General features: G+C 43.2%; 1 protein-coding gene and 1 long non-coding RNA gene across 9 annotated transcripts in view; one reads left to right on the top strand and one right to left on the bottom strand.

Annotated features, from left to right (window-relative positions):
• Nucleotides 1-15,737, bottom strand: part of CEP128 (centrosomal protein 128) — a 393,105-nt gene that overhangs the window by 240,181 nt on the left and 137,187 nt on the right. For 7 of the 8 annotated variants that reach the window (XM_089778396.1, XM_025181171.3, XM_089778397.1 and 4 more), the window contains 2 exons: nt 8,409-9,059; nt 2,284-2,448 (listed from right to left, as the gene is read on the bottom strand). In XM_089778396.1, the coding sequence (XP_089634522.1) occupies nt 2,284-2,448; nt 8,409-9,059 (816 nt within the window). The remainder of the gene's footprint in view (nt 1-2,283; nt 2,449-8,408; nt 9,060-15,737) is intronic. The other variant, XM_089778400.1, reaches the window with a different exon arrangement.
• LOC112544629 (uncharacterized) overlaps nt 1-15,737 on the top strand; it is a 30,468-nt gene that overhangs the window by 8,792 nt on the left and 5,939 nt on the right. The gene's annotated exons all lie outside the window — the stretch shown is intronic.

The raw sequence follows: 15,737 nt of genomic DNA, 5'->3' as shown, positions 1-15,737 counted from the left end.
CAAATATTACGTAAATTTGTTAGGAAAAGGTTCAAAGTAAAAAGCTCATATTATTCATTTAGGCATTGTAACGGGGTTCACTCACCCCACAGCACCACCAGCTGTCGGACTTGGGAATTAGCTCAGATGGCTGCGTCCAGCATCCAGCTGGTTCGCCAGGTCCTAGGGTTCAAGCGGGCCGGTCCTCCGAATCGCCAGGCACCAGTAGAGCCTTGGGTTCCTCTAGGTCAGAGGGTAACCCTGCTGGTAGGCTTGGCCAGGCCTCAACGGCCCAGGCGGTGAAGCCTTCGCTGGCCTGAGGGAAGGCGGCTGTGGGAGGCCCGGGCCAGGTCTCAGCCTCATCAGCCAGGAGCTCTGGGCAGGCCTCTGTCTCCCTCAGAGGCTGGGTCCCAACTGAGCTCCCTGGCAGAGTTCTTATAGTCCTAGCCACGCTCCTTAGCTTCCTGTCAGGTGAGGGGGCGGGGCTAGGCTGTGCCCAAAATGGCTCCCAGGGGGTTGTGAACATGAAGTTCACTTTCAGGGGAGGTGTGAAGGTAAAAAGGTTAAGAAACCCTGCTATAAATGGTTACTAATGTAAGAAGTCATTTGAATATAGAAATATTGATACTTACTGAGGAATTAGATACCTTGCATTGCTTAAGCAACCCCTTATCAAACTCAAGATGACAAAAACCACCTTTCCAAGGAATATTAAGAGGAAAAGATAGCAACCTTTTTATAACTATTTAAATTTAAATACTTCATTTAATAACAACTTCAGTCAGAATACAACTCTCTCCCACATCCTGCACTCCCTCCTACATCCCTCTCCCAGACCAGAATTCTCTTCTTACCCATTCCTCCTCTTGGACCCTGCACCCCAATCTCCTGCCCTGGTAACAACTCCCACCTCCACCCAAACTCCCTCTCAGATCCCAAAACCTCTCCTGCACTCAAATCCCCTACCCTGAGTTCCCTTCTGCACTCAACCTCTGTCCCAGATCCATAGAGAAGTGCAGCTCTTGATCACTTACCAAAATTATGGAGTGTCCTCCCATCAAAAATTACTGACCACTTCTGAATTAATGGGATATCAGAAAATGAACTCACTAAAAGAAACTGTTAAAATTCTAACCTTTAAGATGTGCTGAGAAGTTTCCATCCCAAAAGACAAAGCTAATTACATCTCTAATGCATGTATATTAGCACACTGAAAATTCATGAGATGAAGATCTTGCAAAGACAACCAACCACAAGGGTGTTGAGCCAATGACCTGAAGAAAAACTCTTCATAACCTTGAAAGTTCGTCTCTCTCATCGAGAGAAGCTGATCCAATAAGAGATATTACCTCACCCACCTTGTCTGACTAAAATAGTGGAAGTGATATCACTGAATTAGCTATAAGAGGGACAATTAAGATCCAATCATTTCTTGTTTCTTTAAACTAACAGCTTTTAATAGTTGAGCATCAAGTATTTTTTTTCAAAACTAAGTAAAACACTTTCTTTACTTCATACTAACCTTTTCCATTTGGTCAAACCACTATAATGTCTTAACCATAAATCTCTCCACAAAGTCTATATTTTCAGAAAGCTTTTCAAGAAAGTTATCCTTTGAACTGAAATGCCTCATGTTTCTTTCTGGACTCAAGTTGAGTTTTTTCTTATAAAGTTGGTCAAAATTCTATTTGCTCTGCTTTAAATAGTCTAGCAACGAAAAGACTTAAACCATGTTATTTTAAATTTCTTTTACTGTGTTCAAATAACTTTATACTTGTAAAAATTTAAAACTTGCCCTGGACTTCTCAGTATTATATAATGTTTAAAGACAAAATAAAGAATAATTTATTCACTCAAAGCAATAGAAGAGCTAGAAAGGTGTTAGGTACTCACACAGAAAATTTGGAAGGATGCAAGAATAAATATCACTACTTAGCAAAAAACCATCTGTAATGGCTAGTTATGGTCAGGACCTCACTTAAGCATATTCAAAAGACTGTAATATCAGCAACACCTTGTTTTAATGCACACTAGCCAGATGTTGGTACGATTTTGATTGAGGGAAGGCAGTTCCCTCTTGAAATCACCAACACTTCCCTTAGGGGTATGCTATAAAAGCACTGACCTCACCCTACTATGTTTACTTTGTTTGATGTAATATAATCAGAGTAAAGTGGCATGGCTGCAAGTGTTTTCCCAAAGATTACATATATAATTTGGCAACCCAAACCATCTAAATACAGCAGTAGATGGATTCTGATCTTTATAAAGTAGATGCCTAATCAGATTAGTAGTCCTGTTTACCTTTTCCTCCAGTTCCTGTTTCACAAGTTCATATTTTCGTCTAAGTTTTGTGTTCTCCTCTTCACTTTGGGTTAGTTCCTCTACCAGCTTATCACAGTCAGTTTTCATCTTTTCCACCTGTCGACGCTGAGCTTTCACTACATTTTTCTCTTCTACAAGTTCTGTCTAATGGTAATGGGAAAACAGAGAACACAGTCAGTCTAGAAATTCTTTATACCAAACCGGGTAGTCCCGAATCCATACAAAAAGATTAGGGAAATATACCAATATTTAATCAGAAAGACTTTTCTTCCATTTTATTGAGATCACATTTCTAAAAATAAGCATCAGCATTCTATGTATATAAATACAGAACACACAAGCTGGACCAATGTTCCTCTAGTTATAACGACATGATTTAATCACAGGCAGCATAACAGTTAAAATACAAAAACGCTTTTACCATTACAAAGTGACTGTGTCATGAAATTCATACATGACAGTATCAGCAAAATCAGTTTAATCATCTTAAAAAAATGCTGATGCCTGCAGTGTACTTTGTGGGATTCAGTAAAATCTTACAAGATCCTCTACAATTTTGAGATTGCTAAATGGGGGACTTATGTATTCTGTAGTGAAACTCAGACATGCTTGTCAACTTGATAGCACTCTAGAAAAGCTCAATGTTAAACAAATTAACATTCCATTAATGAAATTCATTGAGAGCTTAAAACATTATAAATGTGTTATTTTCTTTATCAGGATAAATGACAGAATACTCCTATGTTTAAAGGGAAATGAAGTCTTTTTCATCTAGAAATTAGTCTTTTTTCCACCCAGAATTTCTAGAATTCTGTGATTTGCAAGCTATCAGCAGGAACACCTCTACAAGGAAAGACATCTTGTAGCCCCTTTAATGTTTTAAGGTACAGATTTCAAGTATCAGAGGGGTAGCCGTGTTAGTCTGAGTCTGCATCTGACGAAGTGGGTCTTTGCCCACGAAAGCTTATGCTCCTACACTTCAGTTAGTCTATAAGGTGCCACAGGACTCCTCGTCGCTTTTGAAGGTACAGATTGATACTCTCTTAAACTGGGATTCTCTAATTTGGCAACATCCATGGTCTGGCATGGATGCTGCAGGATCAGAGAGTCCCCGTGGAGGACCAGCAGTAAGGATTCTTGCAGGACCATCAAATTAGTGGGCTGCCTGCAGGAAGCTGACGGCAGGGCCGCCCAGAGTATGGCAGTGGAGCTGCTCAGTGGGGTTGGGAAACCTGGTTTGCAGCTTCCTGATGGAGCTATGGCAGCGATGGCTGCCCAGTGGGTCGACAGGGCAGTGAAGCCAGTGGGAGGCCAGCAGCCAGGCTGAGGAAATAGTGGCAGGGGTTCAAAAATGACCTCCCCTGGCCAGGCAAAATCCCTCATCCAGGATCAGTCACATCCTGAGGTTGCCAGACCAGGAAGGTCCTACCTGTATATGGATTTTTTTTTTTTAGGTGAGGTGGATTGAATAAAACGGGTTATCCTTAAAATGTAAAAATACTGAGTCTTCTCCTTCCTGAAAAAGGGAGAGTTGATGTATGTAATATAAATAACAGCAACTAGACTGGCACTTTGGGGGCTGAAAAATTCTGCAGAAAATCTTCATTATAAAAACTGCACAGAGCTAATAAGGAAAACACGAGTTCCATGTTCTCTACTTGAGGGGGGGAAGGTAATTATATTTTCATGGAGGTTGGGATTCGGACTCGGGATGTAAGCAAGTAGTCGACTAGATGACTAACTGATAAGCCTAGGCTTATCACTTAATTGAGTCAAAAACAGGTTCCCCTCAGCACTGTCTCCGTGGTGCCACCTACTTCCCTTCCCCTCCCCCTCCTGTCCTCCAGCTGCTGCTGCCTCTATGAGGAGCACCACTGTGGGGAACGGGGGGAGAGAGGCCATGGGAGCCTGGTTCCAACCCTGGGCAGAGGTTGCTCTCACAGCATCCCCTATCTGCAGTGGCTCAGGCTGGCTGTAGGTAGAGGCTGCTTCATGACAGCAGTCCCAGTCCACGGAGTGGGGGGAAGTGCGGTGTCCCAGCAAGGAGCTGTCCACAGTGGACTGGGCTGGCTGTGGACGGAGGCTGCTCCAGCCAGACATGTAGCCCGGCTCCGTCCTGGCTCGCACTGGGTCTGGGACCAAACCCTGCGGCAGCTCTGCAATTTAAAAGGCAGTAGGAGTTGGGCAGCCAGCCTCCCTCCCACCTGCCACCCCACACCCTACCCCCGACTCCTACTGTGTTTTAAACTGCAGAGCCACCGTGGGATTTGGTTCTGGACCTGGCGTGAGCCAAGACTGAGGTGGGTTGCCTTCCCCTCAACTATTTGCATAGTCGATAAAAACTCTATCAACTGCTCAATTAGTAAATTAACCACATTTTAACATCCCTAATTCAGACACACCAAAAACAAAACCTGAAACATAAATTATCCCATTAGAGAAAGCAAGAATCCATTTCCACTTTAAGTGCAAGCACAACATGGCATCAATCTCTCATATTCCTTGCATTGTGATTGTATTAAAGATTTATACAGCTGGAGACAATCAAGGAGACAGTTCCTGGCCAATATCAACTTGATGTTCTGCACTGTACTAAATATGAGACTATCAGAGAACGACACACAAAAGCACTAGAGAAGAAAAAACATTTCCAATAAATTTCTTAAACTAAAAAAGCAGGTATGATGTCAATTTATCAGACCTCAACGAATCCCATAACAGTAACTGGAGGGAGGGGAAAGAGTCAAGAGCCATATATGAACGGTGTGCATGTAAATTACACTGCATATATAATTTAAGTAATTATCACTGAGAATGTCTGTCCAGTCTGCAAGCTGCAGGTTGTTATTCTAACACAGTAGACTTCTGATAATCCAGCACCTTTGCAGCTTCCTGATGGGACTTAGGTGGTGCCGGATTATCGGATATGCTGGAATATCGGGAGGTACTCCGGCAGGGGGGCTGTGATGGGTCTGCTGGGACACGCACTGCATCCAGGGGATGGGCAGGGAATGGCGCGGTGAAGGGAGAACTCTCCGCCATTTTGCAGGAAGGCGGGGGAAGCCCCGCGTCGCTGACGAGAGTTTCTGGGAGGGGAGCGGGCTCCCCACACCCGCAGACTGCAGTAGTTATCGCCGAGCAGGGGGGTGAGGGGTGGCACTGCAGGACCAACCCGGCAGCACTCCAGCTGCTCTGCTCCACCACTTGTCCGCAGTTCGTCAGTTTCAGCAGCAGCAGCGGTGGACTTAGGGAAGTGGCAGAGTAGAGCAGCTGGGGTGCTGCCAGGTTGGTCCAGCAGCGCCACCCCTCATCCCCCTGCTCAGCACCCGGCAGCACCCCAGCTGCTCTGCTCTGCCGCTTCCCCAAGTCCGCCGTTGCTGATGCTGAAACTGACGAGCAGCAGACAAGCGGTGGAGCAGAGCAGCTGGGATACTGCCGGGTTGGTCCTGCAGTGCCACCCCTCACCCCCCTGCTCGGCGATAACTACTGCAGTCTGTGGGGGTAGGGAGCCTGCTCCCCTCCCAGCAACTCTCAGCAGCGGCGCAGGGCTTCCCTCACCTTCCTGCAAAACGGCGGAGGGTTCGCCCCTCACCGCGCTGTTCCCTGCCTACACCCTACACCCCGGCCGGATGCAGTGTGGGTCCCAGCAGATCTGTCACAGGAATATAATTCCCTTCCCTTTACCAGCCGCAAGTGCCCATGGGGCTCACAGCAGCTCCAAATGTCCAACTGGCCAGAGCACTTGCAGGTTCCAGTTGGTGCCGGACTATTGGGAGTGCCGGACCACTGGATGCTGGGCAATTGGAGTTTTAAACTGTAGTACAATAATGATTTTAGAGCAGAAAGGGGATAGAGGAGTGTGGGACAAGTGCCCCTCCCACAGCCAGGCAGTTCCATGTGCGAATCCTGAGCTTCTGGAGGGGCAGGACTCAGTAAGCAGCTGCAAGGCTGTGCTACCGCACAGCTTAGAGAGAACCTTTGTTTGGGGACAGAGGAAAGATTCTTGGGTTCTATTTCTAAGTGCATAATTAAGTCAGAGGGACTTTTGGCCATGTCACTTAACTCCCTGTGCCTTGGCTTACTTTTCTTTAGAATTAAGAAAATGCTAATGACCAGATAATTAAAATAGCATTGCAATTTCTATGTAAAATATAATTAAAATCCTACTGCCTTTGCAGCATGGAAAGCCTTCAACAACTGATGCTTTAGTGCAGAGACAATGGACTTCAGATCTCTCACACATATACCCTGACCTGCCCCATGATGGGTTCCCTCATACATATGTACCCACACACACCATTCCCCACTGCCTCTCCTGCTACATACAAGCATGCTAACTCACTTTATCTAATATACAATATACCAGGTGCCTATAATTAATATCTGAGTATCTTCCATACCAACCAACACATAAGGATAATCTTCCATATTTTGCACAGCAAACACTAACCATCTACTTCAAAGTACCACCAATTCAAATTTCTAAGCAAGGAAAAAAACATATATTTCTAACTACTCCATATGGCTAAAGTTGGAGGTTGCACATGTGTGTGAAGAAAGAAGGAACCATGTATCTTCCAGGCTCTTGGTGAGGATAAGGTTACATGGAGTAGACAAAATCAGGGTTGTAAGTTGCAAAAAATAATAGTTTCAGTGTTAAATGTATTTTTAGTGATTTGGGTGTACATCATGTGCTGCCCATTGTGATATGTAATATAATAAATTAATCTACAGCATAGGAATCTTTACTTGCATACACCTAAGTGATTCAAGAAACCAACAACTTTTCAGTGCAGTTCAGCTACTGGATTGGTGAGTACCCATAAACTTTTCTATCCTTTATTCATTTTATTGTATTCTAATTCTTTGAAAATTGGTAAGTATAACTCTTATTTGAATAACCATCACCCCCATTTCTCCAATATGCCATATAACAAAGCTTTTATTGTAAATACAAACTATTATTATCCTACACTAGTTTATAACTATAACACTGTAACAAGATTGATCATATAAAAACACACAGCCAAATGTACAAAATTAATAAAGCTGTTCAGAGTATCCATTCCAATTCAAATACTCTTGGGTTTTAATCAGCTCTGTCTTATGGAATATAAAATGCTCTTGTTTTCTTCCTTCTTAATCATATAGTCTAGAGTCAGTAGCATATAAGTTGCACTAAAACTGTGAAGCTGTTTCTAAATAAATTTTATGGTCTGCTTCAGAAAATATTTTTATGGTACAGTTATTAGGTTTGGGGGGATTTTTATAAATGACATGGAAATTGTACACTCTAGAAACACTTTAAAATACAAGGAGTTATTAAAACTAATCTTTGCAAATTTGACATGCTACAATGATTCATATTCAGAAACTGTTTCCAGCATACTAGTGATGTTATTTCAGCTATTGTGTGATACACGTACTTCTAGAAATGCAGCATCCTCTGGAACATTGGGGCTATGTCTACACTGCAGGAATTTGTCAGCAGAGGCAATGCAAATGAAGCGCTCATTAGCATTTCTCATGCTCTCATTTGCATAGTCTCTTCCAGTCCGTTTTGCGGAAGAGGTTTTTGCGGAAAAAAACGCAGTGTAGACGGGCCTATAGGTCCACAGTATAGTAGGGATAATAGTTACAAAGGCAGCAGACAGAGCATTTGGGATCAAAGTGTTAGAACCCCAATGCTTTACACATCATCTTTTATGCAGTCTACAATCTAATTTACCAAGTAACTGCTATATTAATGAGGCCTTTTGTCTTAAGGCTTATATGGCCATAATAGAGTTTTACCCAGATTTTTAACATCTATATCATTGAAACATATATTGTTCTGGGTTATCATTTATCATCACATCTGCCTTTACTGGAACTTGGGAGCAGGTAAAAATTCTTCTTAAAAGCTTTTGGTGATTCTCCAGAAGCGGTCCCTGATTTACTATAATCCATTTCAACCAGGCTAAATATGCATGAACCCCTTTATTTTTAGTTTTATCTTTTCTGAAGTGCTCAAATACATAAAGATATTTAAAAGTCCATGCTTTAACAACTTGATTGCCCAACACAAAACAAAATTCAACAGTGGAATTATTCAGCGTAGTTACCTTCAGCCTCCTAATGTGATTCTCTGCCTCATCCTTTTCTTGTCTAAAGAGCTTCATTAGCTCTTGAACATTTCTCTCGTGCTTAGTTTTCACATTCTGCAACTCTGATCTAAGATCTGACAGCTCCTGCTTGTGAACATCTCTCTCCATCTTCAGCTGCCAGCTTGTTGTTGTCATCTCTTCTTGCTTAGACTCCTGGTGTTTTTGGAGGTCTGAAAAGTTCTTGAGAATCTCTTTCTTGGCTTTCTCTTCCTCTGCTATTTTGTTTGTCAGTTCTGCTCGAATAGCACTTAAATTTTTTATATCTACTTGCATCTCTAAGAATCTTTCCTGGTCTTTTTCATTGATCATGTTAGCTGTCTCAAGCTCTTCCTCTAAACGTTCTTTTTCATTCTTCATCTGGTTCTGTAGTAGGATCTGCTTCTGCAACTCACTCTCCAGTTTCTGTGCTGTGCCTTGCATTTCCCTGATCTCTTCCTCAAGAACTATCTGTTGTGACTTGGTTTCATTGAGTTTCACCTCTTTACATCGAAGTTCCTCTTCTTGCTGGGCCCTCTTTGTAAGCACATTGTTCAGCTCCTTCTGAAGGTTTTCTATTTGGTGTATAGCAGAAAGAAGTTGACCTTTTAGATCATCCTTTTCTTTAAGGATCTAGAAAATATGAAAAAAGAAAAAAATATCTAAATATTACCTAAAAATTCATTACATCAAAAATTGGTGCACACTATGCTGTTTGGAATCAAGACTCAAACTCTATGCTGGTAGTTGGGTTCCTGTTCCCTGAATAGGCTGCTGCTTAGCAACCAAGGCATGCAGGCTCCTGAGTCTCATTAAGAGCTGCCCTACAGCATTGGTCTAATGGAACACCTGCCACCAATTAAGGCCAGCTAGTCCACTATAAAAGGCTTCCTCTTTGGCCAATGAGAGGGAAGGAGATGAGAAAGCGCAGAGTGGAGGTAAAAATCTACAGGTTGCAAACAGGAGGGATTTTTCCTCCAAGATTCCAGGGAGTGGTTGGGGAAGTGGACCAGGGAGGAGCTGCTAGTCCATGGAGATAAGGGCAAAAGCACCACTAGTTTGGCTGCCATATAGGGCCCTTGGCCAGGACCTAGAGGAGGTGGGTGAAACTGGGTTCCCCCAACCCTCTCTCTAGCCAGTGGGCCTCCAACAGGGAAAAGGGGACCTTTGGACCACAGAGGGGTTTGTCCCTCCAAACTAGTGACAGGCCTTTGACAAAAATGGCTCCTAAAGTGGGGTACCTTTGCCTGAGAGAAACAAGAGGTACTGGTAGGGTCACTATGTTTTTAGCTAACTTTAAACATGCAAGTAAGTAGTTGCATTGAATCAACAGGATTAACTGAAAACTTAAGACTTAAAAAAAACCAGACTAACAAAATATATAGATGGTGGTACGAGCTTTTGTGGGCACAGCCCACTTCTTCAGATGACAGGAGTGTTAGAAGGCTAGATCCAAGAATAAATAGTGGAAGGAGGGGGAGAAAAGGGAAAAAAAGAGAAAGAAAGGAGAAAAAAAGGAGGGGAAGAAAAAAGAAGAGCCAGTGAATAGATAAGCTTCAGAGGCATAGTCAAGTTTGTTGTTTTTTAAGTTTTTCCTGTAACAGACTAATAATCTAGTAGCACACCTTTAAGACTAAGAGTTACAAGAGGCTGATAAGAACCATTAGCATCTCCATTGTTTGGTTGGTAGGTTAAGTCATAGGATATGAAAAGTAACATGTGAGCCAGCCAATGTCTTTGTTTATACTATTTGCATAAGAATTAAACTGATCAATGAAGTAAATTCCAATCCTTCCCTGTGTATTTGGCTTGTGGAATTTATGAATGTCCAGGTAGATTAAAGTGTTCTCCAACAGGTTTTTTTTAGTATTGCCTTTTCGGATATCTGATGTGTGTCCATTAATTCTTTCCTGCAGAGACTGTCCAGTCTGACCAATATACATGGCAGTGGGTTTCAAAAACTCAAATAACTGCAAATTATGTTGAGAAATCAAGTCTGAATTTTTAATCATCACTTTCAATGAATTCATCAAATGCAAGGACTTCCTGCTCTCTCTCTCTTTAAAAAAAAAAAAAAAAAAATCTCAGGTTACCTGAAACTAGATTATTTATATCTAATTTTTCCAGTTGCCAAAATTATTTTCATCTAGTTCCTTGAAGCTATTACTAAATGCTGTACATCTAAATTTCTAAAACCCTCAGATGCAGTGTGTGAGACACTGTTTTTCAAAAGTTTCACTATTAGATATATGTTCTTCACTATAACAACATGCACTTTCTTTGATATATATATTCACTAATAAGGCCTTTCTTTCCAGATGTCATGAATATTTGTAAAATTTGCTTACAGGGTGTGGATAACCTCTAGCCTTGATTCAAGAGATTCAAACAGATTTTTAAAGAATAAAAATGTTCCATATTAGTCATTTTTATGCATTCTAAATGAGAATGAATCTTCCTAGATATTGCATTTAAGATGGAGTGAAATTATTTCTCTTTTTTCAGTTTTAAGATGGCATAGAGGGCTGGGAACATGTGTACCAAGAACCACATCATTATTTGACAGCTCGGATAATTGGAACTGGGGGGGCGGGACGGAAGAAATCCCACCAACTCATAACAGTTCCAAATGCAGGAACTGACCTGGTTAGAAATCCTCTGTACCAACATTGGAAGATTCATCAGCCATAGATATGAAGAGAAGGATCAACTTTTGGAAAGGCTTTGTCCAATCTAGGTAGAAAGCCAGCATCCTTTTTGCATCCAAAGCATGAAGATGTCTCTCTTCATTAGTCCTATGGGGTTTGGAGCAGAACACAGGAAAGGAGATGTCCAGGCTCATGGGGAAAGTAGACGACAGCTTGGGAAGGAAGGCTTTGTGGGGCTGAAGCTGAAGCCTGTCCTTATGGAAGGCCATGCAGAAGATAGGGTCCACAAAGAGCATGAGGCCAAAGGCTCAGAGGGTGGGCCTATAAGCCTGGCCAAGATCAAGTTGAGATTGCACTGAGGGACTGGGGACTGAACCTGTGGGAAAAGCATCTCAAACCCTCTCAGAAAACTGACTGTCATGTCATGTGAGAGCACTGTCTGATCATGGATCGGTGGATGAAAGGTGGAAATGGCCGCCAGACTCTGACAGAAGAACAGCTATTAGTGCTGTAGTACCTTAGAGATGAAGAGAGAGAGAGAAAGAAAATCACAAACTTTCGTGGGCAAAATCCACTTCCTCAGATGAGCAGAATTTCTGCGTCATGTCTTCAATCCAAATGCTTAATGCCTTTTTCCTTTTTTTCCAATTATAGGATCATGACTCACTCACACACCTTCGCACAAAGTTGGTGTACTTTCAGCAACGCTGTCCTTATGTTTTTCTCCTTTTTTAATATAACACACAGACTCATTAATGCCCTACATTTTAGCTATTGAGACCGCACTAAAACCATTTGCAACCTTTCCAATAATTCAACTTTCTGGCTTAAAGTTGATGTGTAAAAGGGAAGTCAAATCCCGCGGAGCCATTGATTCCCCTATGAGGGGCACGTACAATATACATACATTGCTAATGCTTAGATATATTTGCTATTTGTATAGGAGTAAGACATGACAAAGGTCAAGGCCTGTCACAGGTAATAACTTATAATAAGGAGACGAGGGGAAGTGAAACCAGTCTTCTGTTAAGTAGAGATATGGATAGATTCCACATCCTTTAAACTTGTGACCGGCTCAAGCAGGAAAGGAAAAAGGGAAGTATGGCTTGCCCATTGTTCAGCAAGTAGGCACTGTATTTAACCTCATTTGGAAAATTAACCTGACCTATAGGAATGCTAAATGTCAAAGATGAAGTAACCTATCATGTTAAGGCACCTAAACCAGGAAAGATGTGAACCCTATAAAAACCCCTGCCTATGAGATGTTGGGGGTCGGCTCTGATCTGAACATTGAGTTCCTTAGCCGTACCTTGGTTGCAACCAATAAACTTGAGTTGGACCCAGCCTGAAAGTGTGACTCTCTTCTTGGGGTAAATCAGACTAGCCTCCAAGGGGACGAAACCTTGCAATTTATGCAACAAATTGGCACCCCAGATGGGACATCCCTTGGACTACTCCGGAGTCGGACGACAAGATTCGCCGTAGGTGACCGTGAAGTGCGCACCGGACTGTTTGAGTCCGTCACGGCACCGAAACCATGAGTCGGGACATCCGGAAAGTTAAAGGAGTCTCTATTGAATGAGTCACACGAGGCTGTCAGGTCCGAAGAAAAGAGGAAGGCGCCGGGGTATAGACGGAGTGAGTATACCTATTCCTGTGTTCTAGCAGATATTGATCTGTAAGTTTGCACTCAGCATATAGGTCTGAGTATTTGTTTGTCCCCCGGGGGCATTGCGTTCAGCACATAGGTCTGAACATTGGAAAGAACACAATATTGTGGAATTGGGTCGCTCCCAAAATGGTAGAAACCTCTGTAAGCCCCAGAAGGAACACCATGAACCCGTGGGTTGCGTGGGGAAGTTATGAGGAGTTAGGAAAACTCCAGTGGATTGCTTTTGTTTTTAGTAGGAGTACTCTTGTTCTTTGTTTTAAATGATTTGTTGGAAACCTAAATTGTGAAACCACAGGTTTGTGTGTAAGCATGACTGTCGCTGACCAGGTCTGAGACTTAAGCTGACTCCAGCCGCCCCAAGAATCCTGCAAGGGGAAACCCGATGACCAGGATTTCTTGATTGCAAGGGGGGTCAGCCGAACCTCGTGACCCAGCGAGTCTCCAAGCCCCCTGTTTGTCTATATTTGTTGCTGTCTAATAGGCCCGTCTTAAGTGTCACGGCTCCATAAGGGCACACCGGTGTCTCTAGTGAGGCAGCCAAGCGCTGGACCCCTCTCTGAGTTCGGACGCTAAAAGCTGGTGTGGTGTCATTCCATCGACACACGGAGCCGCGATAAAAGCTTGTTGACTGTGTGTGTGTGTGTGCGCGCAATATATATAAATAGATAGATATGGGTTCGGGAAGTTCCCGGATAGAAAACTCCGCAACCCCATTGGGATGCATGTTACAGAATTTTAGTAATTTTAAAAGTGACTATAGAGTAAAAATGGCAAAAGATGAGTTAATTAAATTTTGTCAACTTGAGTGGCCTACTTTTGGTGTCGGATGGCCAGATACGGGCTCCTTTGATGTAAACCTGGTATCCCTAACACGTAGCGTTGTGACGCGGGACGGACAGTGGGATCACTTCCCATATATTGATTGTTGGTTATTCCACGTCCAGGATCGACCAAAATGGATATTAAAATGTAGTATGGGTGTGTGTAAGGTCATGGCTGCAAAGGCAAAGACCTTGGGAGGTAAAAGCCCTGAAATACTGGCTCCCTCTAGTGATGAGGAATTTGAGTCCTATGGAAAGAAGAGGAAACCCCCTTCTTCTTCAGGAGGGTCTAGCCCTATTAGAGAGAATGAGAATTGTTCCTCTCCTGCCACTTCAGGAGGAAACAGTAACTCTGAAATCATAAGTGAACTTACATCTGAAAAGTTACCCCCCCCTTATCAGACTCCTGCTGGTCCTGGATTCACTTCAGCCCCCCCTGCAGAGGCTGAAGTGAGGGGGGCTGAGCCAACAGGGTGGACTACTCAATTCAGGCAAAAAAAAAAATACTTCTTGCGAAAAGGCCCATCAGATCCGGGATCATCATACCATCAGTACCCCCTTAGAGAAGTAATAGAGGAGGGAAGATAAGAGAGCGCAGAAGCAGATGGCAGTGCTGGCTGCAGCACTCTCCAGCAACCAGAGGCCGGACCATAAGGGGCCCCCTCAGAAAGGAAAGGGACGGGTAGCAGTTGATGGATGTGTGCACTGACGGGAAAAAGGACATTGGAAGAGAGACTGCCCAAAAATAGAAGGCAAAGGGGAAGAAAAGACAACCGGAGAACCGCCAGATGCGGGCAGAATCCTCCGGAGAAGAATCTAGTTGAAGGGGACGGGAATCTAAGGCCACTACCCTACGAGCTAAAGCTCGAAAGGATCCCATGGTAAAAATAAGGGTGGGTGGCAGGGACTATGAGGCTCTGGTGGATATTGGAGCCACGTTCTCTATGATCCCCATAAAACCCCCTTCAGCTAAAGAAAGTGGAAAGCATGTGATGATAGAAGGAATTGAGGGAAAGAGAAGCAGGCTACCCGTATGTAGACCCCTCCTCACGAAGATTAGAAAAAATTATGTTAGAGCATGCCTTTGTTGTTTCATCTGCATGCCCAGTTGCCCTGCTAGGGTGAGATATGCTAATTAAGCTGCAAGCTGAAATTTTCTTCCGTAGTGATCAGAATGTAGTGCAGCTGCCGGTGAAACAGGGCTCAAATTACCAGATGGCTCTCTGTGCAGCTGAGATGCTGTTAGAGACAAAAGGGACTGAGGTCTTAGAAGGAGTCAATCCATGTGTTTAGGCAGATGAGACCCCTGCCCGAGAAAAGTTTGTGACTCCAGTAAGAATTCCTTTCATTAAAGGAGAAGGCTCTGTGGGTGTAAAGCCATATCCCCTGAGAGAGAAAAAAGAGCCACCTGGATAGGCTTAAAGCCATTAATCGAACAATTCAAAAGATATGGCTAGGTAGTAGAAAGTTCCTCTCCCTTCAACACCCCTATTTTAGGGATGCCAAAACCGGATAGCGTCTCTTATAGACTCGTGCAAGACTTACGGGCAATAAATAAGAAAGTTCTTGTAGACCATCCTATGGTCCCCAAACCACACACTATCTTAACACAAATTCCAGCAGACACAACAGTGTTTATGGTATTAGACTTGAAAGATGCTTTCTTTTCTATACCTTTACACAAAGATAGTTGGAAATTATTTGCTTTTGAATGGGAAGACCCGGACACCCATCACAAAACCCAGCTGTTGTGGACTGTGTTGCCCCAGGGTTTTGTGTCATCCCCCCATATTTTTGGGACGACATTGCAAAAAGACTTAGAAGACTGGAGGGGGCAGCACCCTGAGGTAGCTCTCCTCCAGTATATTGATGATTTGTTGATTACCAGTCCTGATATGCAAAAGGGAAAAAGGGCAACGGAGCCCCTGTTGAATGCCCTAGGGAAGAAGGGATATAAAGTTTCACAAGAGAAGGCCCAAATATGCACCTTCCTAAGCTTTGAGATTGAAAAGGGAATGCGGGCTTTGAGCAAGGATCGAATCCAAGCAACTTCAGGAAATTCTCGAGCCCTTCTTAGCAAATAGATAATGACAGCCTCTACGGCTAGAAACGCAGGCAACCCAAAGATGTTTCACAACATATGAGTGGGGGCCACATCCAGAGGAAAAAA

Source organism: Pelodiscus sinensis, chromosome 5 (assembly GCF_052426305.1).
Source record: "Pelodiscus sinensis isolate ZL-2025 chromosome 5, ASM5242630v1, whole genome shotgun sequence".
In the NCBI taxonomy this organism is placed as follows: Eukaryota; Metazoa; Chordata; order Testudines; family Trionychidae; genus Pelodiscus; species Pelodiscus sinensis.
This window is presented reverse-complemented; position numbering and strand designations above follow the sequence as displayed.